Source organism: Rattus rattus, chromosome 14 (genome assembly GCF_011064425.1).
Source record: "Rattus rattus isolate New Zealand chromosome 14, Rrattus_CSIRO_v1, whole genome shotgun sequence".
NCBI lineage: Eukaryota > Metazoa > Chordata > Mammalia > Rodentia > Muridae > Rattus > Rattus rattus.
In genome coordinates this window covers 28,798,024-28,822,018 of record NC_046167.1, presented here as the reverse complement: position 1 = coordinate 28,822,018, position 23,995 = coordinate 28,798,024, and the positions used below count along the sequence as shown (strand labels likewise).

The 23,995-nt window shown below is 42.9% G+C and overlaps 1 protein-coding gene and 1 pseudogene across 2 annotated transcripts in view; both read right to left on the bottom strand.

Annotated features, from left to right (window-relative positions):
• Window positions 1-23,995, bottom strand: part of Armc4 (armadillo repeat containing 4) — a 166,874-nt gene that overhangs the window by 16,425 nt on the left and 126,454 nt on the right. For both annotated transcript variants that reach the window (XM_032884509.1, XM_032884508.1), the window contains one exon: window positions 23,004-23,225. In XM_032884509.1, the coding sequence (XP_032740400.1) occupies window positions 23,004-23,225 (222 nt within the window). The remainder of the gene's footprint in view (window positions 1-23,003; window positions 23,226-23,995) is intronic.
• Window positions 8,897-10,738, bottom strand: LOC116883389 (annotated as a pseudogene).

Below are 23,995 nucleotides of genomic sequence, written 5' to 3'. Positions count from 1 at the left end.
GTCAGTGAGTCAGTCAGTTCCTTGCAGCTAAGGAACAGGCAAGCCGAGCCACTTTTGGCCTTTAGCTTTGCTTGCTTTTTTTTTTCCTTCTCCATCTTTATTAACTTGGGTATTTCTTATTTACATTTTAATTGTTGTTACCTTTCCCTGTCTCCAGGACAATATCCGCCAACCCCTCTCCTTCCCTTCCCTATGGGTGTTTCCTTCCCTGACCTCACCCCATCACCACTCTCCCACAACAATCCCGTTCACTGGGGGTTCAGTCTTCGCAGGACCAAGGGCTTCCCCTTCCACTGATGCCCTTACTAGGATATTCATTGCTACCTATGAGGTTGGAGCCCAGGGTCAGTCCATGTATAGTCTTTAGGTAGGCTTAGACCCTGGAAGCTCTGGTTGCTTGGCATTGTTGTTCATATGGGGTCTCGAGCCCCTTCATTAGCTTATCTTTCTTAAAAGTATAAAATCAAGCTCAGGGGAATTATGTCTCCACTCAGTGCAGGCATGGACTTCCAACTGGGAATTTGACATAACAAAATACAGTCTTAGCTTATTACAAAGCAGTCACCTTATTTAAGAATATTTTTCTTTTTTTCACCAAAGGATTCTCTTTGTGTTTATAACGCTGCTGTGAGAATTCTTAAGAATCTGATAAGAAACTATAAATTTAAATCCTAACGAACTAGGAAAATCTGAAGGTGTATCTCAATGTGCACCTGAAAAAGGAGATAAGTCTGATTTTTAATGACATCTGCTTTGCTTATCTCTAAAATGTGTTGGTATAGTCTTAAAAGAAACTTAAAACCTGTTAGAGTCCCTCCCCGTGAGAGAAGTGAAAGATTCTCTTTGGAAGGAGAAACCAAGGAACTGAAATGGAGGAAAAATACTTTAGTTAAACCACTTTCCTAATCTTATTTGGATTTAATTTTGGTTTTCAGAAGCAGATTAATATGGAAAAATGAAAGATGAAGTTGGAGAGAGGATACAAGTTTTCTTCGCTGACATCACAGAAACGACGGCCTGTTCCTTCTAAGTGGAATGAAGCCCCACTTAGGCACAAGGCAGAGACAAACACCTCGTTTCTTAGGCTGTAACCGCAGGAGAGAAGTCTTTCAGTCTAAGAACTGGTTCCTTTCCTTCCCTTTTAGTTTTCTCTTCCCTTTCCACCCATCTCTCCATGCCTCCCTTTTTTTCTCCCCATCTCTTTCTTCTCCTTTTCTTCCTTCTTCTCCTTTCTTCTTCCTCTTCCCACCTCCCTCCTCCTTTCTCCATTCTCCTCACCCTCATCCTCCTCCTTTCCCTCTCTGCCCATTAGTTACGTTTCTGTCACTGTGATAAAAATGCCACAACCAAAAGCAGCTTACAGAAATAAGTTTGGTTTTGTTGATACTTCCAGAAGAAGAGTCCATGGTGGCAGAGAAGGCACGGCCACAGGAGCATGAAGCTGAGAGGTCACACCTCAAGCCTACATAGGACGCAGAGAGATTGGACTGGAGTTGGAGTAAACCTATAAACTCTCAAGGCCGAGCCTTGGTGGTCTTCTGTTCCTTCTGGTATTCCATGAAGCGCTTGAAGAATCTTCACCTTTATTCAAGGAGGAAGCTCATATCTGACTTATTGGAATCTCTTTTTCTCTGCATACAAGCTCCTTCTGCTGTTTGTGTAGTCCTCAGCTAGACGTGTTCATCTGCCCATGACTAACTTCTCTGCCCACAAAGCTGCTCAGTCCCCACAGATGCCTTAAAACAATTGCCCCAAACTACCACCTGGACCATCAAGAATGCATTCCTATTGAACTGAGAGTTCAGGAGGGTCCCGGCGAGACCAGCACCTCTGCCAGTGCAGAGGCCACATGGACCCTGGATACCATTGCTGGCAGGTCTGGCATGCAGGTGGCTATTCCCCATCTCAGTATTGATCACCCTGGTGACAACTTCCCTTGCAATGGTTCCACTGAACAAGGCCTGTGGGCGTGCGTGCGTGTGTGTGTGTGTGTGTGTGTGTGTGTGTGTGTGTGTGTGTGTGTGTTCTCCTTCAAATACCTATAAATTAGTCAATGTGAACGAATAATTCCAGGGCTCACCCTGCAGGGTACCCAGAGGAGGTCCCCTTGCCACTACACACAACCACTCATTCTCCCTGGCATAGGCTGGCTCCTGGTTCAGCTGTGAGCAGCAACACCTTAAGGGGGTGGGCGTGGCCGTGACACCCTGACTCTTTCAGTGGTGTTGATACAGAGCTTCGCCAAGATCTCTGAGAACTCATGTAGTCTTGGTGGGCTCGTTTGAAGTTATAGCAGCAATGGAGACCATGAGGTATCAGCATTGTGTATTACCGGAGTGCCTGCGGTGACACAGAACCATTCTTCTTAAGTTTTATTGCTTAACACAATAGGTCCAAGGACTTAGTGGAGTTTTGGCAGAGCCTGTTTGCAGTGTAGAGCTTTTTCTTCAACCCTCAAGCCCCGGGGCAGCGAGGCAGTTAAAGCTCTCACGGGCAAACCCCACATCTCTGTTTCAGCACACCTGTTTATTCTGACAGAAGCAGGGGCCAAGCAAGTGGTCTTAGCCGTCATTAAAGAAATAAGGGTAGACAGAGCTACCAGGGACTAAGCCACTACCTAAAGACTATACATGGACTGACCCTGGACTCTGACCTCATAGGTAGCAATGAATATCCTAGTAAGAGCACCAGTGGAAGGGGAAGCCCTTGGTCCTGCTAAGACTGAACCCCAAGTGAACGTGATTGTTGGGGGAAGAGCGGTAATGGGGGGAGGATGGGGAGGGGAACACCCATATCGAAGGGGAGGGAGAGGGGTTAGGGGGATGTTGGCCCCGAAACCGGGAAAGGGAATAACATTCGAAATGTAAATAAGAAATACTCAAGTTAATAAAGAAAAAAAGGAGAAAGAAAAGAAAAGTAAAGAAATAAGGGTAGAACTTGCTTTACAAATCATTTCCCCACAGTCAAAGGCTGTGAGGAGAAAGCATCACACACGACGGCTCTCCAACTTGGCAGTGTCAGGTGGAATCTGTGAGGAATGTTTTACCTTAACTCAACAAATTGGCCCCGCCATGCTTTGTAAAGTTTTTCGTATACCACGAAATACATACTAAAGGGCAGTTTGGCTTATGCAGAATCCCAGCTACATGACATATTTGAAGGTGACTTTGAGGCACATTCTCAAGCACGGAGCAACACTTTCTAAATTTACAGTCTGTGTGCTTGCTGCCAGCTGTAACTGCCAAAAGGCTTCTGAAATTGTGGCCAGTTTGTGGTGTCCCTAAAAATCACCAGCAATTTAAGACATTAGCACCTGGCAATCATCAGCCGTCACAATGAGCGCCCATATTTATCGCCTCACTTTTCCAGAGGATAAACGGACAGAAAATTTGACGTCTCCAGCAGCATGTAAAAATACAGCCTGGAGAATAAAGTGCACTGTAGAAACTCGGCCTCTCCACCTATTGTTGAAAAGTTCGAATAAACTGTTTGAAGTCTGTGGCTTATGTGGCTATGCAGAAGAAAACTCTTGTCACTATCTATTCCTCTTCAGATTCTATTTACTGTGTCTTCACATTTGCAGAGTATTTAGATATTAGGATATCACATTATGTGGTAGGGACTCGAAAAGGAAAGCATCTAGTGCTTTGGTCAACAAATACCTGTGGCATTCGGTTCATGGCAAATGCTGCATTTGTTCCCCGGGGCGTAGGAGTGTGAAAAAGAAAAGAGTTTCCTAGATTACTGGGCTTACAAATGACACCACTACGGTGGAGAAGATAAACAAGTCTTACTAAGCCATGGAGGGGTAAGGAAAGGGGAATAAACACAGGCACTACCGAGCCTCATGAGGAGACCAGAAACCTGAAACCCTGGAGGCATTGCATGTGAGCATACAGGGCCAAGGACTTAGTGCAGGTTTAGTGCAGGGACTGTTTGCAGTGCAGACCTGATTCTTCCAGGAAGGGAGGACATTCCAGGTCCAGGAAGGGCAGTGATGTAAGCCCAGGTGGAGGCCATTATAGAGACTAGTAGCGAGTGAGAACACGCAGATGCCAGCTCAGAGTGTGAAGGACGTGCTAGCCCCGTTCCACTTTCCATCATGGCTATACCTGAGGTTACTTACCCAAAAGCATGTAGCCCATGATTGCCAGGACGGAGTCCACACGTGTGACTTCAGGGTGAACCATTGGTATTTTAGCGTAAAACCCCCAAATGCTGCACTGTAACAATCTGAAAACTTCCTTTCCTTTGTACACGGTCAGCATCATCAACCCAAACTCCTGAGATCCAAAAACGTTCCCAAACCAGAACATGATGTCATGGGTGGAAAATTCCACAATCTGGCCTCATGTAACCAACTGTTCAGAAGTGGTAGGCGCAATAAAAAAAATGAAAGAAAATACCTTTGGGCTATGTGTGTAACACAACGTAGGTAACTCTCACGTTTACACTGGAGTCTCACCCCTGGGGGTCATATCATTTGTATATGGTAATATTCTTAAATATCAAGAAATCCCAAACACTTTGGTATAAGCATGTAAGTGGGGGGACACTGGAAATGTGTCTGTGGGGAAGGGGCCCTGGGCTTAAAGCATCACTTGGCTAAGTGTTAGCTGATCTCAGAGTTCGAAGCTTCTACAGTGACTGCTATCCCTCAGCCTTCAGGACTAGAATCGGGGCTTATGACTACAACGTGCTCCATCCACAGGAAGAAACAAGTTGTGGACACTATTTCTCATGCTCTATTCTCAAGAATCTAGTCACATGGAATTTAGTCATCAGGGAATCTGAAGGGAATAGCTGAGTCACGGACTTTAGGAAGCGAAGACAGGCAGACCCCAAGTTTCAGGCCAGCCTGGACTACACAGTGGGGAAGTGTAGTTGAATGAATAAGTTAAGAGAAGCCTGTGCTTTCTCTGCATAGGACAACTGGACTGATGCTACCTGCTGTGCCTTGACTGTGATTTCGCTGTGATCTGTTCTCCACATACGTGTTCTGGAAGCTCGGCGATGGTAAGAAGTGGTGAACCCTTAAGTGCATCTTGGGTCTCAAATGCTTTTCCTTCCTAGCCTGTCTATCAAGGGGACCGTTCCCAATTTAAAACTGTTAGTAACTGAAAGGAACTTTAAGGAGTGGAGTCCATATACCTCCAGAAGTTGGGAAATCATGGGGTCTTTGGGGCTGCTGTTAAAAGCAATAATGGGGAGACCCCAGTTTTTCTCAGGTGAATGTTATACTCTCATAAGAATCACACACTTCATGGGCTGGAGACATGGCTCAGCTATTGCGAGTGCTGACTGCTCTTCTAGAAGTCCTGAGTTCAATTCCCAGAAACCACATAGTGTCTCACGAACATCTGTAATGGGATGCAATTCTCCCTTCTGGTGTGTCTGAAGAGTGCACCCATGTACTCATATATATTAAATAAATAAATTTGTAAAAAGTACACAGTTCTATGGACCCTGCTTCATTCTTGTAAGAGAATTGATATAGAAGTTCATGACTTCCCACACTCTAGCCTCCAGTGTCATTGTGTGATCTCCCTCTTGGGGGTACCATGATGCTGTCTTTCAAACGGTGGCCAGCAAAATCAATGAGCCTGGTCTTAGTAGACCTTACTTTCAAATCTGAGGCAAATAAAGCCTTTTGTTTATCATGAATTATTCAGCTTTAGGCGCGCTGTGACAGCAATTAAAAAGTGGACTGATACTTAATTTAGGCCCATGGAGAACATTCAAGTTCCCAAACCGCCCTGAGCAGATATTTGAGAGTTATGTAAGTGGAATGGAAGGAGTGGTTTAGAGCGGAGGACGTGCGTTCACTCAGAGGGATAACTTGCTACAATGCTTGAATGACTGCCCACATACCCACCTCTCCTGCCCTCTGACCACTGGTCCTTCCTGTGCTGTGCTCAGAGCTGTGGCTGCTTCAGCATCTTAGACAAACATTACTGCCTCCTTTGGCTGAGATAATAGTTTTTTTTTTTTTTTTACGAGCTTTTCCACTTTTCCTTTTGTGCAAAATGAAATGAGGAATGCCAATGCATTCTTGCAAAAGACAGTTTAAGGGGAAAAAAATCTCCTTGGAAATCTATTTTCACAGACGTTTCATCAGGTTTTCTACAATAAGGAAAGCGTGGCTTGGTAGGAACATTGCCATGCAAAGTGGTTAGGGTGACAGTTTAACTTGTATCTTACAATCCCTCTCGTAACAAACAGACCAAGCCATCAAACTAAATGCTGATTTTCATTGTGGGGAAATGAATACTAGGGTCCTTCTCCGGTTATTTTTCTCCTTGGGGATTCAAAGCTTAAAGCTGGTCTGCAGAGACTAACAAAAATGTTGGAGATATTTTCTTTGCTTTTATTTATAGATGAACATAATTGTAGCAATAATGTAATGTGTGAGTATGTGTGTGCTTGTACACATGTGTCCATATAGCACATATGTGGGGTTCAGAGGACAACATGAGGCAGTCAGTTCCCTCTACTATGTGGAGCCTGGGGATTGAACTCGGGTCCTCAGGCTTGGTGGCAAGCCCTTCCAAGTGCTAAGCCACCTTACTGGCCCTCCTCCTGTCACTCATGAGTCTGGCATATGCTTGTTTGCACGTATGTTTGTGGAGGTTAGAATTAATTTGATTCTTCAAGTGAAACGTACTCATACACACAAAACAAAATGTAAGAAATGTTCTAACGAGTGACGGAGCACGAAGGCTCATCTTGATGGACTTGTTCATCCACCAAGTTACATCATGCGCTACGATTATGCTCATCTATGAATAAAAGCAAGCAAAATACTTTCGGAGTTTTTGTTAGTCTCTGCAGACCAGCTTTAAATTTCGAATCTCCGAGGAGAAAAATAACCAGTGAAGGACCCTAATATTGTGCCCAAAGACCTTTCGAAATGAAACATTTTATACCACAGCGACAGACCAAGAATACAGATGATGGAGCTCCTGAACATTCCACTACATTTTCAATTTTTTTAAAAATAACAAACCTGACTGATCCTGAAGAAGGTGGAAAGAAGGAGTCTTAGATGGAACTGCTAATGCATGCATATTTCTGGTACACTAAAGATCCCAAGGTGCTAATTCAAGCCCTGTTTACTTTTTGTATGTAAGAGGATTGCTGTATTTGAGGGAAAACAGAAGCTATTTTCTCAGTTTTAAAAGCTGCTTATTCATGAAGCCTGGAACGCCATCACTATTGGTAGTAAATCTTACGTTCATCTGTGACTAGCTCTTTAATGATGAAAACTGTTTTGGGTCAGCTGAGGGCCAGAAGAATGATCTGGCCTGCGTTTGTGCACCGAGTCCACAAGCTGCCAGTTACCAAAGTGAAAGTTTCGTTCCTGCTATGTTTTCTAACATGAAAACTAACAGTTGTGGGCATTTTGTTGCTAACCGAGAGGACACACTCTTTGTGAGCTCAAGGACGAATGCACTGTATAACCAGGTCATGAGGAGCTGTCGGTACTGCTCTGTGGTTTAGCAAAAGGGCCAGGCTGGGAGAACGGAGAAGGCCAACATTCCTGAATGCTAGATGAGAACAGAAGCAAATATAGATAGGAAGTGGGACAGCTTTCTCTGTCTGGCATCCTCAACTTGTTGGCATCCTGATTGGCCAATATAATCTGCAGGGTGCTCTCTCCTGAGGATGTCTATTAGCTTGCTCTCCTGTGCCTTCTGCAATGTTTTTTTACTCTCTCCAGTGGTCTCTCACAGTGGGAATCGATGCTTTCTTCAGAATTGACTGAGATTTTATTTCCTTGAAATGGATCATTTGTTACCTAAAACAACAATAAAAAACCATCTGTCTGTGAGGTACAGCCACCGCTGACCAGTGGTGATGGACACGTAGCTCAGCAGGGTGCTGTCGGACACATGTCAGCATTATCTTGTGATGCCTGAGCCGAATAACCAAACTACTTAAGTCTGAGGCATCCGTCTGGGGGCAGTTTAGATGAGATCAGGTTCCCCAGCACCACTCTTTTCTTCATTTGTGATTGACTCTGCTGCAGCCCAGTGTTCCTAACTGTGGTGACGTGGTCACATGCTGATGTTAAGGAAGAGACCAGTTCTCCAACACAAAGTCATGTTTTCATGGACTCTGATATTCTCAGGCCTGACGTTGTCCTTAGCTGGCAGTGGTTCTAGAGCAACCTTATTATACGTAAGTCTCAGCCTCTGAAAACATGTCTCAGGAGATGGAGCAATGGGTCCTGGACCCACCCAGCTCAGGAAAGAGAGGACTACCCAAGAAGTGGTTTATGCAACTTGGATGAAGCAGCTTGTTTCTAAAGCTTCAGGTAGTTTCCTCTAAAGAGAATGGAAAGAGATTATGAGGTTCATGCACCTCTGCTATGGAGTTTTAAATGCAGCCAGGCAGACAGATTCCATGCACTGCTGCAGTGCACGGAACCCAGGGCCCTGCTGGGCGAGTGCTCTCCCACTGTGCTACACCTTAGGCCTAGGTGCTAATGCCTTCCTTTAATGCTTTTAATCCCTACCAGCTGATAGGAAGCTTTCTTTTCTCAGTCTTCAAATATCTTTTGTTGGAAGGCCATGCGCTGCCTTTATTATTGTATTTGAAATCACCGTAAAGTTACTTTTGTGAAAACCCTGCCTGCATTTTCTAGTACAGAAAAATACAAACAAACAAACAAAACCAATAAAACCAAAAACCTTAAAATTTGTTTCAGGAATGTAGAGAAATATGCAACTTAAATAGCAAAAAAAAAAAAAAAAAAAAAACAAAACCAAAATTATTACTGCTGCACTGCAGTCATTTCTGCATTTCCTATGTGTCTTAGATAACTATCTTGTCTGATAACACACAATATAAAGAGCAATTATGAAAAACAGACACTTCATATACTTCTAAAGTCTTACTGAGAATACCCTGTTGGCATTGCATAGCCAACCATAGGGGCAGCAGCTGCGGTAGCAGGATATACGCATGCCTGTTGGTTCATCCCATTGTGCATGTTTTCGACATTACTTCCATATTGCTGAGTGCTACCATAACCCTTCTGGTAAGTCCTGTTGGATTACCAGTCCTACAACTACTCTATATGCAAAATTACTTCCTAAGCTCCCATTGCTGTAATTTGCAGCATTGTAAAGACCGTTCTGAGATCTCTTTTAAGCTGACTAAAGTAGCCTCTGTCATAGTTTTCTCTGTCTCTAAAGGTATTAAATCCACCCCTTTTGCCTGCAGAGTATCTGTCACGACTATCATCCTTCATGCCTCCTCTACCCCTGGAACGACTTGAACCTCTGTCTTCAACCAACTGAAGCAACTTGGGATTAATCGCTTGATTGCTTGAAAGCACAGAGATGAGGTCGCTCACCTGCTCTGTTATTAGATGTAAAGAAAGTGTATACTGTGCCTGTTTTGGTACTGTGAGCAGTTCTTCCAATTCAATGAATATAATACTCCTCTGAGGGCGGTCATAATTGATGACAAATTTCACATCCTCCACATCTAGCCCTCTGGAGGCCACATCGGTAGCAACCAGAATAGGAGCTTTTCCGTGTTTGCATTTATTTAGAACCCAGTCATGTTCCTGCTGACTCTTGTCACCATGGGCGCCCATGGCAGCCCACCCATCTCTCCTCATTTTTCTGGTAAGTTCATCACATCTTCTTTTGATTTTAACAAAAACAATGTTTTTATTCTCCTTGCGACTCATGATCTCTTCCATCAGACGTATAAGTTTTTCTATCCTTTTTGACGTCATGACACACATCCACAATCTGAAGAGTGTTATGGTTTGCACTCAGTCCCAGTGCATCACTGTTGATATGAACGTGGTCTTTCAGGAAATCTCTAACAAGCTGTCTTACTTCTTTTGGCCAAGTTGCACTCCACGTTAGGAGTGCTTATCAGGTCTTATTGGATCCACCACTTTGCTTATTTAGGGTTCAAATCCCATATGGGGCATCCTATCAGCTTCATCAAGGACAAGGTAAGTTGTTCTCAAACTGGTTTCCCCACACTATAAAAAGTCGATCAATGTTCCAGGTGTTGCGATACAGAGTTCCACACCTCTTTCCAAATTACAAATCTGTGGTCCTTCGGGAGCACCACCATGGATGCAAATAGACTTCAAATGGCGAGCTCTACAGTATTCAGCCACGACTTCCTGCACCTGCTGTGCCAGTCCTCGAGTTGGTGCCAGCTCCAAGTAAATGTGCCCATCACCTCTCTCTAGGAATGGCTGGTGGATTATGTGTACAATGATAGGCAGATAAGATAATGTTTTCCCAGATCCAGTCAGAGCTACTCCAACCATATCCAATCCACCGAGAGCAATGGCCAGCCCTGAGCTGGAATAGCAGTGGGTTCAGTGAAGTTCTTGTGATGGCCTTGCAATCACACCCATGGCATTCTCGGGAAAGTTTGCTTTGTAAAAATTCAAACAGGTTTTTGACAGTCGTGACCGCTAACTGTAATTTCCTTGCTTCCTCCGTATGTATCTACCTCTTGTGTGGTGTGCCTTGCCAAGTCAGGGTATTCCTGATAAAAATCCTTCTCAAATTTGGGCAGCTCATCAAGATTCCACTTCTTTTTAACTTGTTTCTCCCCCAGGAATTCCAAACTTCTTTCCAGAGAGGAGTCCTGTTCTACTCCCTCCAAATCGGGGTGCACCAAACTCCTGGCCGAGGTCTCGGTCACTAGAATAATTCAACATGGTGTCAATGGTTGTGCTGTGTGGGAGGAATCCAGTGAAAGAGAATCCAGTTGTGATTCGCAGTTGTGAGTTGATGAGAGGAGGCCTTGGCAATGGCAAAGCCTTTGTGGGGGTGGAGTGGGGGAGTGGGGTGTCACCAGTGGAATGGAGGTGATGGAGAGCTGGAGTTGTAAACCCAAAGACTGATGGGAAGGAATGAGGTCAATGCAAAGCTTTCTTAGCTTCGGTGACTGCCCGATAGATCTGAAAGGTTCAGTTGTTTGTAGTCAACATTGATGGATAAGAAAGAGTCTCAGTAACCCGTGAGGTTTGAAACCCCCACATCAGCATGTGAATATTTCACAGGTTTATGCACAAAATGAAGACTGAATCACATAGGCCTGAAGCAGTGAAGGAGCTTCTGTTTTCACAATTTACATTGAGGATATAGCATGTCTCATAATCACCAAGAGCAAGAGGAGGAGGAAGGAGAAAGGAGGAGGAAGAGCGGGTCGCTATTATAAAAGTCTAGGCTAGTACAAATTATAATTACCTTTCATAGTTTATAATTTATTGCAAATTAACTGATGAATCTTGTCATATAGAAGAATCCTTTAATTAAAATAAAATAATGAAACTACCCAAAACTGTTAGCAAGAATTTGATTTGTCATCTTAACAAAAATGATAGAACATTCTAGAAGTAAAATATTAGGTAAAATATTATCTGTGTAACAACTTCATGAAAACTCTAGAACACCTAGCTAATGCATGATAAAAGGCAGAGAATGTCAGCTAAGCTGAGAACCTCTCTGCTAGAGGGTCCAAGGATTGGATCCCATGGGTTACACATCCTAGGTATTGGACTGAACCTTCTCAGATCATGGGGAATGACCCTGATGTCTGTTTGTCACTGTCAAATGTTGGAAGTCTTTTGTAAAGTATTACACATTTCTTTTCCACAGTTGATTGGAGACAAAATAGATACTTTACCTAAACTGGACCATTCAAAGTTTCTCTTCCGAGATTTATGAGTTATTATTAGAAGCAAATTATAGCTTTGGGTGACTGTGTATGTTTAGGAGAAGTACTACTATACAAAGAAAGAAAGCCAGTCAGGAGAGAAATAATAAAATGGGTCAGATAAGAAAGGGAAGGGAAGACAGGTATGAAAAAATGCTAGAAGTCTTCTTAGTACTCTGCAGCTTCCTGGCCCATGAGCGTTCTCTTTGATTCCTAAGCTTCTCCAAGTCATTTTCATTGCTTACAGTATGACTCTTGCTTTGTATAAATGGGACTTTGAACTGTACATCTAAGATTCCTGCCCTTTTGGTTCATTTCTCTGTTTATACAATGAATTTGATTTGTTTTATTTGGCAGGAAGTAGGGAGTGTGCCTGTATGCTACAGCCTGAATGTGGCAGTCAGGAATTGAACCCATGTCAGGCTTGGTGCTTCGAGCCTTTACCAGATGAGCCATCTCAAAGGTCCCGCATTTTTGTTTCTGAGACAGAGTCATGCTAAATAGCCTTGGCTGACTTGGAACTCTTTATACAGGACAAGGCTGGCCCTGAGTTGGGAGCATGCCTCCCGTTCCTTCTCCTGTGTGCTAAGGTTGTAGGTTTGCATCAAGGTGCTCAACTACAGTTCTATCTCTAAAGTGGGGACAGTGCCTGTGTCATGAGGTTGGACACAGTGGGGATCAATGAGGTTAGGAAGGAAGCATTTAAACAAGTGGCCAACCTCAGTGACTGATTGCTATTCTTTCAAAAATAGATTATTCTGAAGCAAACATATTTTAACATATAGACGTTTGCCATTAAGCACTGTGTAGTGGGTACAAGCTCACCTGATTACACTGTTCATGAGTGTTACAGGTTCATCTGATTACATGGTTAGTAAGTATTGTTAAAGAGGACACATGGGTCTGTGGCTTCCCCCCTGTTAGTCAATCACACCTTGTGAACATAGACAGATCTCTCTTGCTACACACATACAGCAGAAAAATCACACCGAAGACAGGCAGTTCTCTGAGTGAGACTCAATGCATCTGGGTCCCTTACAGGCTGTCTCCCCAGCACTGACACATTCACTGCTAGGGGTAGCCTTGCTAAGGAAGCCCAAGGGTTCACAGACCCTGCCTGAAAGTTAGGAAAGCAACTGCTGAAAGGAGTCCATTGCCCTGCTGGATGATGTTTTTAGATGACACAGCTGCCTCTAGAGTCACTGTAAAACCCTCATTGGTTCATCAATTTAGACTTGGTGGAGTCCTTTTTCTGGTCTTATCAGTGCACTCTTGGGGGTGAATGGTCTGCACTCTTGGGGTGACAATCTTCTTGGTGGATTGTTGGGGGTGAATGGTCCCATCCATGCACTGTTGGGGTGAGCAGACTCCCCATCTCCCCACATCTTCCCAGGAAGCCCTGTTTAGGTCACCCTATTCTCATGCAGTGGCAAAAGCATCGTCTCCTGGGAAGATCTACTTCCTTCTCTCTCGCTCCACTCCCTGGACTCCTCTAGGATCTATTCACTGAAAACACAACAGGATCATATGCCTGGTACGATTTAGATGTTTTAGTGGCTTCTCTGAGCTGTAGCATATAATCCTGATTCCTCACTGTGGAAGCTCTTCTGTAACTGTAAAAGGACTACTCTGCCCATCACACGAGCAAAAACCAAGAACTGAAAATATAACCCATTTCTTATTCAGACAGATAGCAACTAGAAAGCTGAAGTAAATTCTGTCTTTCTGTTTAGTGCTTTTTGGAGAACCACAGTGAAGGAAATTAATTCAAAGTTCAGTTTTATCCTTCTTGCCAGATAGTTCTTATCATCAAGATGCACGTTCAGGTTACCTGTCAACCCTGGGTGCCACACCTTAGCAATTATATACCTTGGCTTTTGAGTCTCTTATTAGTTCTAGTCTCTCTCTAGAACTGGAGTCCACACAGGTGGCAAGGCTGGCTAGCCAGGGAGCTCCATGCTTCTCCTTAGTGTTATCTCCCTAATGATGGGCCTGCAAGCATGCATCACCGTGCCCAGGGTTTTTTCATGTGTCAACTTAGCTCTTCTTGGTTGTGCAGCCAGTACCTTACTGATAGAACTCACGAGTTACTATGTGGTTACCCTTGACAACAAATAGCAATGCATATTGTCCTCTGGTTTCAGTAAAGTCTGTAGCCAGAACCTTGGAATATAGTGAAGTAGAACTTGCCCTCTCACAAAGCAGTCAATTGTATTCTATCATCGGAAGGGTTAGTCTGTTAAACAGGAAACTGAGGAACACATACAATGGCCGATACGGAAAACTTCTATAGGGACCAGAGATGTAGTTCAGTGGAAGATCATTTGACTAACATATTCAAGGTCCTGGGTTTAAATAGCAATGTCTAGAAAAAATGGAGGAAAGGAAGGAAGAAAGGAAAGAAAGGGAAGAATCTATAAAGTCATTGTCCCCAAAGTAATTATCTATAGTGAGGTCTTTAAATTTAAATGATAATGAGAGAAAATTCAAGTGAGTTAATTAAAATTCTGAAAAAGCAATGCTATTTATCGAAGTTCTAATTTGAGCTCTCATTTGGCATGAAATGATGGAATAAAAAAATCACTTAAAATAATTTACTAAAAATAATTGTGCTCCTTGACCACAGCCCTGCTTGTGGGTGTATGCCCAGCTTTAGTTGGTTATCATTCCCACCAACGTTCCTGGAGTTTTCTTGGAAGCTCTCTTACTGACTCCCACTCCGTGGTGCATGCCGAAGTCTACAAAAGTTACCCACAAACAAGTTTCTCAGAAGGCTGGATACTTGCTATAAGAATTTCAGTGTGGTTATATTTGAGGTAACAACACGTCATATATTTTTCTAGAATAAACTAGAGAATGGTAGCTAAGATAAATTTAAAAATCTCTTGGATCAGATTTGAAACTAGTGCAGTAGTTTATAAAAATGTCAAAGCAATTCGAGATGGCGTTCAAAGTGTTACAATGAGATGGAAACAACCTAGTAACGTGGGTGTGAAAGTCCCAAGAGCTAACCAGAGACCACTGGAACCACTGATAATGGACGGATAATGCATAAGCCATTTCAGTGATCCATGTAGATACACAGTTTGAATGCTAGTGTGCTGCATGCTGTAGTGTGATACCCAGAAGGCCAGAGGAAAGAGCAGCTGCCTGGTTTAGAGGCGTCTACGTGCATTCGTTCTTACTGAGAGGTGGCTGGAGAGCTGGGCATTGCAAACTGACATTTTTAAAAGAGCAGTAATTATTTAAGGAGACCAATGGACTAATTGTGCACTGGCTCGTCAAATTCTAGGACACCGAACACGGTGATGTTTCTGTGAGATATGAAGAAATATGTCAGTGATGCCAGACAAAGAAAGTTTATTTTACCGAATCAGACTTATGGGGACTTTTAGATGATAATATAAAATAGTTAAGGGGTGCTTAGAAAAGTCAGTGAAAGAAAAAAGTCACATTCTGCTTTAAACCAGTTTTTTTAAAAATCTATTTTTATATATAACAAGGCTTGAAAGGGTATAAAAAGTTAATTTAGTGGTACACACACAAGTCAACTTTCAAATGTACCAAGTCAGTTTTGCAGGAAAAGTTGATACGTGTGAATGTAGCCAGTCATGGGAAGAATGTTCAGTGTCTACAGTCATATGAAAGGGCAGGCTCACCTGGGTTTGTCTAGTGCTGCTCACATTTAGGCTGCATGGGACTCCTCTGGAAACCCCACAGAAATTTGGATTCCAATCTAGCAGGTGAGTGAGGTACAGGATTCTACACTTCTAACCCAGGGGAGGTTGTTACACTCTGCCTAATTCCCCAAGATGAACAGAAAGTCCTTGACAATCTTGGCAAGAAGCAGATGCCTAATGCAAGCACAGTAGCCTCGTCCACTGAGCCTAAGCACACATTGTGTGTTTCTGTTCACAGGATAAGAGGTCAGGATGCTGTTGAAGACCATCCAGTATCTTCTTTCAGAGCCTTTCAAAGGAAGTAATGTGGTTTGGGTTGATAGCGGAAGTGGCAAGTGTTCCAGATCCAATATGTTCATACTTTCAAAGCTTGCAGTTTTTACCATGTTTAAGTAGCACGTTCTCCTTATTTACATTTGATGAGGAATATATTGAGTAGCCCCAAATGACTGTCTGGTCTACACAAAGATTCTGAAAAGCCAAGTTCTCCATCTTCCCGCCTACCCCAAGTCCATATGAAGGAACTGTCCCTGTGCATGTACATGATGTCACATACTGGAACATGCTAAATGCACGATCAATTCCTACTGTGTGATTTCAGTTCTTTGTTCGGAAGATTTGCTGCTATCTGGGATTCTCTGTTTCCCTTGAAGTCTCTGCTTCCCTGTGGTCTGCATGGTTGGGTGACTTACAGAGAGGGTGGTCTAACTCTCATGACGCTGAAATTCCTGTGGGTTGGTGAGAAACCTACATGCATTTCTTTTTTAAGCAGGCTCCATATTGCTTCCAGGCAAATAAGGCAGTGGACCACACTGTGGGAAACATGACACACTGAGCTGCAGAACACAACTTGAAATGGATTGTTACTTGTGACATCCTATGACATCCACTTTGAACCAAAAGTCTTGTGGATGTCCATGGTCTGTTCTGCCTCTGGGGGCCATGTTGATGTAAATGACCTGTACAGCCACTGAGGGCCATGATGGCGTCTGCACCTCATGCTGTGGCAGAAGATTGTGTTGATGTCTGTCTCTCTACTGCCACTGCAGACCATTCTGCGGTCCGTGGGATTTGCTGATACACAAGACCATGTGAAAATCCACGATCCATGCTCCTGCTCATGGTAAAGGGCAAGGAAGCTGCTTTTGCCATGGTATTGATGACTGCAGACCCACTGATGAGAAAGGGCTACCTAGAAGGCTTATATGCTAACCTCTATCCCCTGCCCTACTCCAACCCCCAAAACAGTAACAGCCAAGACAGAAAGACATTAATAAAACTCTTAAAGTTGTAATAAGGATTCTGAAGTTAGCTCCCCACAATTGATGACTTCTGTTGGGGGGTGCGTGGGGAAAACTTAGTTTTGTTTATGGGGCATGGGGCAACAGAAATTAGACTCTTTTGTCTTCTTCTTTTGGTGGGGGGGTCATAAAGCAGGAGGAGTAGATCTGGAAGGACTAGGGAATGAGTGTGATCAGGGTTTATGAAATGAAATAGTAAAAATATAAAAAAAATTTTATAATATATAATCCATGTATTTATGGTAGCTGAAAGTGTGGGCCCTTTATAGAAGGTGTTTGTAAAAGTTAGAAATAATAACAACACTTTCTGCACCTCATTCAAGGTTCTCCCAAACTGACTGCATCCATGGACACAAAGCAAGGCTCAACAGACACAAGAAAATTAAAATCACATCCTGCCTCCTAGCCTATTGCCATGAGCTAAAAGCTGGATATCCTGAGGCACAAGCATACTGTTTGAAGTCAGCCTGGTCTACCTAGAGAGTTCCAAACCAGAGCTTTATAGAGATTCCATCTATAAGTAAATAATAAAAACAAACTCTCTCTCTCCCTCCCTCTCTCTCTCTCTCTCTCCATATATATATATATATATATATATGTATGTATGTATGTATGTATGTATGTATATGGCAGAAAGTGACCTCACATCAACTTCTGAGCTTCATATTAATAGGCATGGAGTAGTAGACCCTTACATATATCACACACACACACACAGATAGAGATAGAGATAGAGAGAGAGACAGACAGACAGACAGACAGGCAGACAGACACAGACACAGACACAGAGACACAGAGAGACAGAGACAGAGACACACACAGAGAGAGACAGAGACAGAGACAGAAAAACAGAGTCAAGACAGACAGACCGAGACAGGGGCAGAGAACCTTTAGTAAGTACATGGACAAAATGTGAAAATAATTAAGCTGAGTGGAAGTGAGACAAACAGGGCACACAAAATACATGCTATCTGGACCTAGGGGGCAGAAGAGTCAGATTGCCGAGGCATAGTAGAACGCACTGGGGTCATTCTGTTGAATCGATGAAAATTTTGTGCACACATGTGTATGTGTGTGTGCTACAGGAGTGCGCACTTTAGACTTATGAACCCACTGACAACTATCCCTTATTTATGCTAGAAAGATCTCTTAAAGTTAAGAAAGAGAGGTTAAAAAAAAAGTCAGAGGCAAACATCATATTAAATGTGAATATAACCTTGCTGACCCCTCCCTGAAGTATTCAAAGAAACAATAAAAATGAGAGGACTCATTAATCCGAGAAAGGACTCTCTGTGGAGTGTTTTTAATGGACCTGCCATTTCTACTCTAGTGGACAATCCTGACCTTCTGGAATATCTGTGATATGAATAAACTGTTTGAAATTATAATGCTTAGTTAAGAGGTCTGATAGACAGAAAACCCTTAGACTAACCACCAATTGTGAGAAGCCCTGTCTCTAAAGTTCCTTCCCAGGACTCACAAACAGGGGTGTTGCTTTTCTTTCCTCACGATAGGGGTGATTCTGGATTCCTTCTGCTGGCTAGCTGACTGCTGCATGAATGGCATCCAGGAGGCAGCCAGAGCAACCCTTTCTGCTCTGTCCAAGTTGAATTGCTCCTGTCTTCTGCCAATGTGTGGCGTATTTCTGGTTGTATTTTCTGCAGTTTTTTTCAGTTTCTTGCCTCCTCTTGAGCTATACAGCCACTGTTGCAGACATCTACAAAAGCAACTGTCATATCGCCATGGGAAAGGCTCAATGCCTTCCCTAGATGCTCATTGCCTGCAGCCTGATCCCTTTTCCTGCCTTAGTGAAGGGTTGTTTATCCCCCCACACACGATTTCTTCCCCTCCTTGTGCTATTGTCCTCAGGATGACACTGTACCAGTTACCCAGCAACTGTGACGTGTCTGACTTCTTGTCCTCCAATCTAATATCCAAAAGACAAGTCTGCATGCTCAGCCACAAGATTTTGAAATGATTCAAGGCCCCAAATCATAGAGGATCCATCTGAGTTATACTCATTGCATTATATGTAGGGCAGGAGAGCGATGTGCAGACTTAAAAGTGGTTCTATTTGGAGAAGCCTCAGACACAGGGTTATTTTTTCAATATAATTGGGTAGGAAATCCTTGTTGACCTCTTAGCTGATTTTAAACATGAAACCATCTGAAACCCACTCTTCCATTGGTCCTGGAATTCCTGGGTAACTTGTTAAAGTTTCACACTTTCTTTAACAACGTCTCTTTCTAGTTTATAGGTCTTCAAAGTTAAAATGAAGACACTCCCTAGGCATCTCTAAACTGTGTGGTAAAGATGACGAGTCTAGTTTATGTGGGACTCCATGTCTCCCTGAAGCATCGTGCTCCCCTGTAGTGTTTCTAGACTGACTTGATTCAGTTGAGGACACTGCTACCCACTCACGGAACACTCCAGGCATGGCTGCTCCGCCCTGAGAGGCACAGTAAGGCATATGCTAAATTCTGAAGACTTGGTTCAACAAAAGTAATGTAATATTTTACAACTTTATAATGACTGTGCATTTAAAGCTATTTTGGATAAACTGGACTAAGATTCACTGCTAAAACCAATGTTACCTACTTTAATCTTTCCCTAAACTGGGACTTGTAGAAAAATTACTATTATATACATGGGTCATTTGACATTCTACTTTTGTTTGGTTTTGGCGTTCTGAGATGGGGGGTAGTGGTTCTCATTTTGTAGCCGAGGTTGGCCTCAAATCAGTCTTCTCTTTCAGCTTCCTCAGTCTTGGAACTCCAGGCAGGTGCCACCATGCTTGGCTTGGCGTTCCATGTCTACTAGACAAGCTTTTTCACATGGCCTTTATGCTGAACACGTGAGCGAGGAGACTCTCATCCCTGCCCCTAGAACTGCACTTCACATGAGTACTGGACAGCATCTGTCAGTGTGAGGCAGACCGTGCCAGCCAAAGCAGCTGAGAAAACTGTTGGGCCCAGGAAGTGACCCTGCCGTGAAGTGAGACTAGGACAATAGGACAGTTCTGGTGGCTGTGTCAGAACTTGTTGATATTTGCTCATCAGTGGCTACAGCTGGGATGTTTGCAGCTGAGTGGTCAGACAGTCAGGCTTTGAACAGAGCGGGGCAGTAACACAGCAGCCAGGAGTGGAGCTTGGGAGGCAGGTTAGTGCACAGTGTTTGCCTAGCATTCGTCAGGCCCTGTTTTGCTATCCAGCCCCACCAAAGCAAAACAAAACAGAACAGAACAGAAGAGCAAAATAGCCAGGAATGTATCGCAAGAGTAAATGAAGCTTATGCGAGTGATTCTCAAAGCAGTGGGTGGTGACCTCTTTGGCGAACCTCTCTCTCAAAAATATTTACATTACCATTCATGACAGTAGCAAAATTATAGATGAATGAAGTAGCAAGGAAAAATAATGTTATGCTGGAAGGTCACCACAACATGAGGAACTGTGTTAAAGGGTTACAGCATTAGGAAGGTTGAAAACCACTGAGCTAAAGTTTTGTTTTTTCTCTTTTAAAGACAGCTTCTATGTGTTTACTGTGACATAGTTACTGCAGGGACAGAAACGCCTGCCTACATCAGCATTTTCTTGCCTCATTCATGGAGTAGAACCTTCTTTATTAACGTGAGGCCTGAATTAATCCTAGAGGCTTTCCTTAACAAAGTAACAAAGTAATTACTAAACCGTTTATTCTACCAGTTCCCATGGAGTCAAGCTTACAGGCTTTAAAAATGAGCAGAGAAGCAAACATCTTTCTCCCAAGACCCATGGGGTCTGCTGCTCGGCACAGGGTGGAAATGCAGAAAGGCCCACTCACCTGCACTCTCAGCTGCACGCTCTACACCTGTGTGATATCTCCCACAGGTACGGCATTCTTCTATCACTTTATGTGTTTGTTTAATTTGTGTATGGTGACTGTAAATGTTCGTGTGTGTGTGTGTGTGTGTGTGTGTGTGTGTGTGTGTGTGATGTTTTTCTTATTGACTCTTGGTTTGAGGAGGATGGCTGACATCTCCTGATAATCTGATAATAATCTCCTGACAATAATCTGATTCCTGGATCTGTCCATTTCTGCCCCCCAGCACGGGCTTAGAGACTTGTGTGTGTGACATATCCAGTTTTTACATGGGGGCCATGGATTGTATTCAGGTCCTAGGGCTTGTATGGCAGGTACTTAACCAACTGAGCCATCTCCCCAGACCCTTTGCCACTATTGAAAATGAGTTTGTTGTTCAGTCCCCTAATCCTGTTCTCTCCAGTTATTCTTTGATGAAAATGATAGGCAGTTTAGGAACACAAGTACAAGACTTCTGGAAGTTTCTCTATGAATTCTAAAAATGACCCAGGAAAGCCTTCAAGCTCATCGTGTTCCACATATGTCTTCACTTTCTTGTTTCTGCCTTTCTCCATAATTTTCTGTCTTCTGTTCTAACACACCTGCAGTGTATGGATGACTCTGCCCAGAGGCAGGACTCGTGCTTAAACCATCAGATCAGACCTCTATAATCTATTGTCTTCCATCAGAAGAAATCTTTAAGAACTCTGTGTATGCCATTATGTCAATGGGCCATAACACGTAAGCTTTACAAAACTTGAAACATTTTGAGCTATATGCCAGAATTCTTATGAGGCTACTTAACATTTATAGCTTCGGTTTTTAAACCCTGCAGACTTAAAACATATGCAGTGCAAGCTTTGTTCGGTTGCAGAACAGATAATTTAAAATCAGGCCTCTCTTCTTTGCAAAGTGTCAATGCAATCATAGAAAAGGGACAACGTTTACGTCACTCTGCAGCAATGACGTTCACATGCTGACTTTTTTAATAATATACTTTTTAAAAATGCTAGTTAAAAGTTACTTTTATGCCAGATTTTTTTTTATTTTTTGCTCGAAGAAGCACATGCATCTAACTTATGTGTCATACACATATTTATAATGAAAAGATTGGCAGATTTAAATGTAAATTGGGTTTAATGTCAGAAACATTAACATCCCACTTTTTAACTATAGTAACTTTGAAGGATAAATTAAAATAATCAACTGAAAATTACCAGTTGGCATTTTCAAAGCATTATTCTGACTAAAATGTTTCATGCTGACATATCTAGATCTGACGAGATGACTAACTGGAGATTCCTCATTCTTGTTATCTTACAACTTCCCATGTAAATGCATCTGTCTGACAGGGGCTTAGAATTACTGTAGCAAACAATAAAGTTATGTTATGCAAGGGAACAAGTTATAAAAAGAATATTTTTATTGTTTTTCCTGATAGAGATAAATGTACTCTGTAAGAGATTTTTTTTCTCTTTTACTTTTTGCTTCTACTTTTTTTGAAGGTGGTTGTTCTGCTTTCGTCATGGGTCTCACCGCTTTGCCAAGGTTGACCCCAAAATTATGATCCTTTTGCCTCAACCTCTCAGGTGCTGGATTTAGACATGTACTATATGCCCAGTGTCCTGGGTACTTCTGTATTGATCACCATCAAGAAGTTGTAGGTGGCTCAAATATACTAGGTGTCTTTCAAGTTTGTATGAGAAGTCCCTCCTAAGCACGGAAGCTGGTGTATCGAATCAGACGCAGAATAAAGACAAGCAATCTACTTTCAGATTGATCCTTTCTTAGGAGGCCATAGCTGTTACAGCCTTGGTTCAGAATTGTTCCAGCCACTTCTCTTGCTGTTCATAAATGGTGATGGATGTATCTGTCACTTATTTCTTATGTGCTAGGTAAACACTGCATCCCAGAGGCTCATGAATGCTTATCAAAGGTCATGGGCTGTGCAGTGTTCAATGTAGTTCAAATTTGGGAATCATTACTAAGAACCCACATAGGCTCTGATTAAGGGAACTCCATCTCTATACAGTTTTATAATACAAACCACGATGATGCGGAGTTCAGATGCAGCTGTGACCTAGTGAACAGATAGCTTTGTGTAACTTAATGTCCCTTTAGCAAAAAGTTGTGTTGTGGAGGTGGCAAAGGCATGAACATGCTCTTCTCTTTGTATGTGTGTGTCCAGAGGTTGGCATTTACGAAGGCCAAAAGTCAATGCATTAGCTGGACTGGCTGTTCATTGAGCTCCCAGGATCTTCCTGTCTCTCCCCACACTCCAACACCCACCCACTCCCACCCCAACCCTGCAAGTACCAGACCCGCCTTTTACAGGGGTGCCTGAGATTCAAACTCAAGTCTTTGTGCTTGAACATCTTACTTTGCCCATTAAGTCATTTTTTTTAGTAGAATAATGTTCCTTACACGTCTTTCCAGCATACGTTTATACACTGGATCACACCCTGTTGAAGCCACATACCTTTACAGCACCGTTCTCGTGCATGGTGATGCAGTTATCGGCATCTTCCGAGAGCTGGTACAAGGCCTGGGCTGTAGCTCGATGCACGTTGGTATCATTTGACTTCAGATAACGCACCAGTGGGGCCACTGCTTTGTGCTCCCCGAAAGCCACTCTGTTCCTTCCCCACATACAGCAGCGTGAGATAGCTTCTGCCAGGTGACGTCTCAGCTTGTCGTTATTCTGGAAGGAACGAGTGAGAGCTGTAGCCACTCTGTGAGGCTAGATCTATGCACTGCATGCGCTGTCCACTGAAAGGCCCGGGAGTGTGCAGCAGCACTCGCTGGCTCCTTAGGACGTACCTTGAAGGAACTAGAATTTTGACTCTCTTTCTTCTAAACACATACATATATATATATTTAAATATATTTTATATATTCTTTATACATCATATATACATACATAAATGTACACATATATTTGTAGATAGGCAGGGATCATGGTGTAGCTCTGACTGACCTTGAATTTACTGTGTAGACCAGGTTAGTCTCTAATCTGCATGCCTCTGCTTCTTGATTGGTGGAGTTAAAGGGCTTGGCTTTACTGAGTTTTCTATGAGCTGAATGTAATCAGTGCTATCAAAGATGAAACAGGTGTCTAAAACCGGTCATTTGTTTCAGGAAACTTGACTGCCTATTGAGTAATAAGCAAAACCTCATAACAAAATTTTACAAATTAGGGCCAGCAAGATGACTGACTGGTAGGTAAATGGGCTTACCCCTGAGACCGGCAACCTGAGTTCCATCCTGGACTCTCACGGTAAAAGTTGTCTTCCATCCTCCATGTGCACATTACGGTATGTACACATATGTGAACGCACATACACATACATAAGAGGTAAAAATAACCTTATAAATGATCAAGTTGCTTAGTAAGAAAAATATGTCTAGAATGCTGTATAGTCTTCAAGGAGTACTTCATGTAGTTGGGATGAGTGGATTAATTCCACTTCT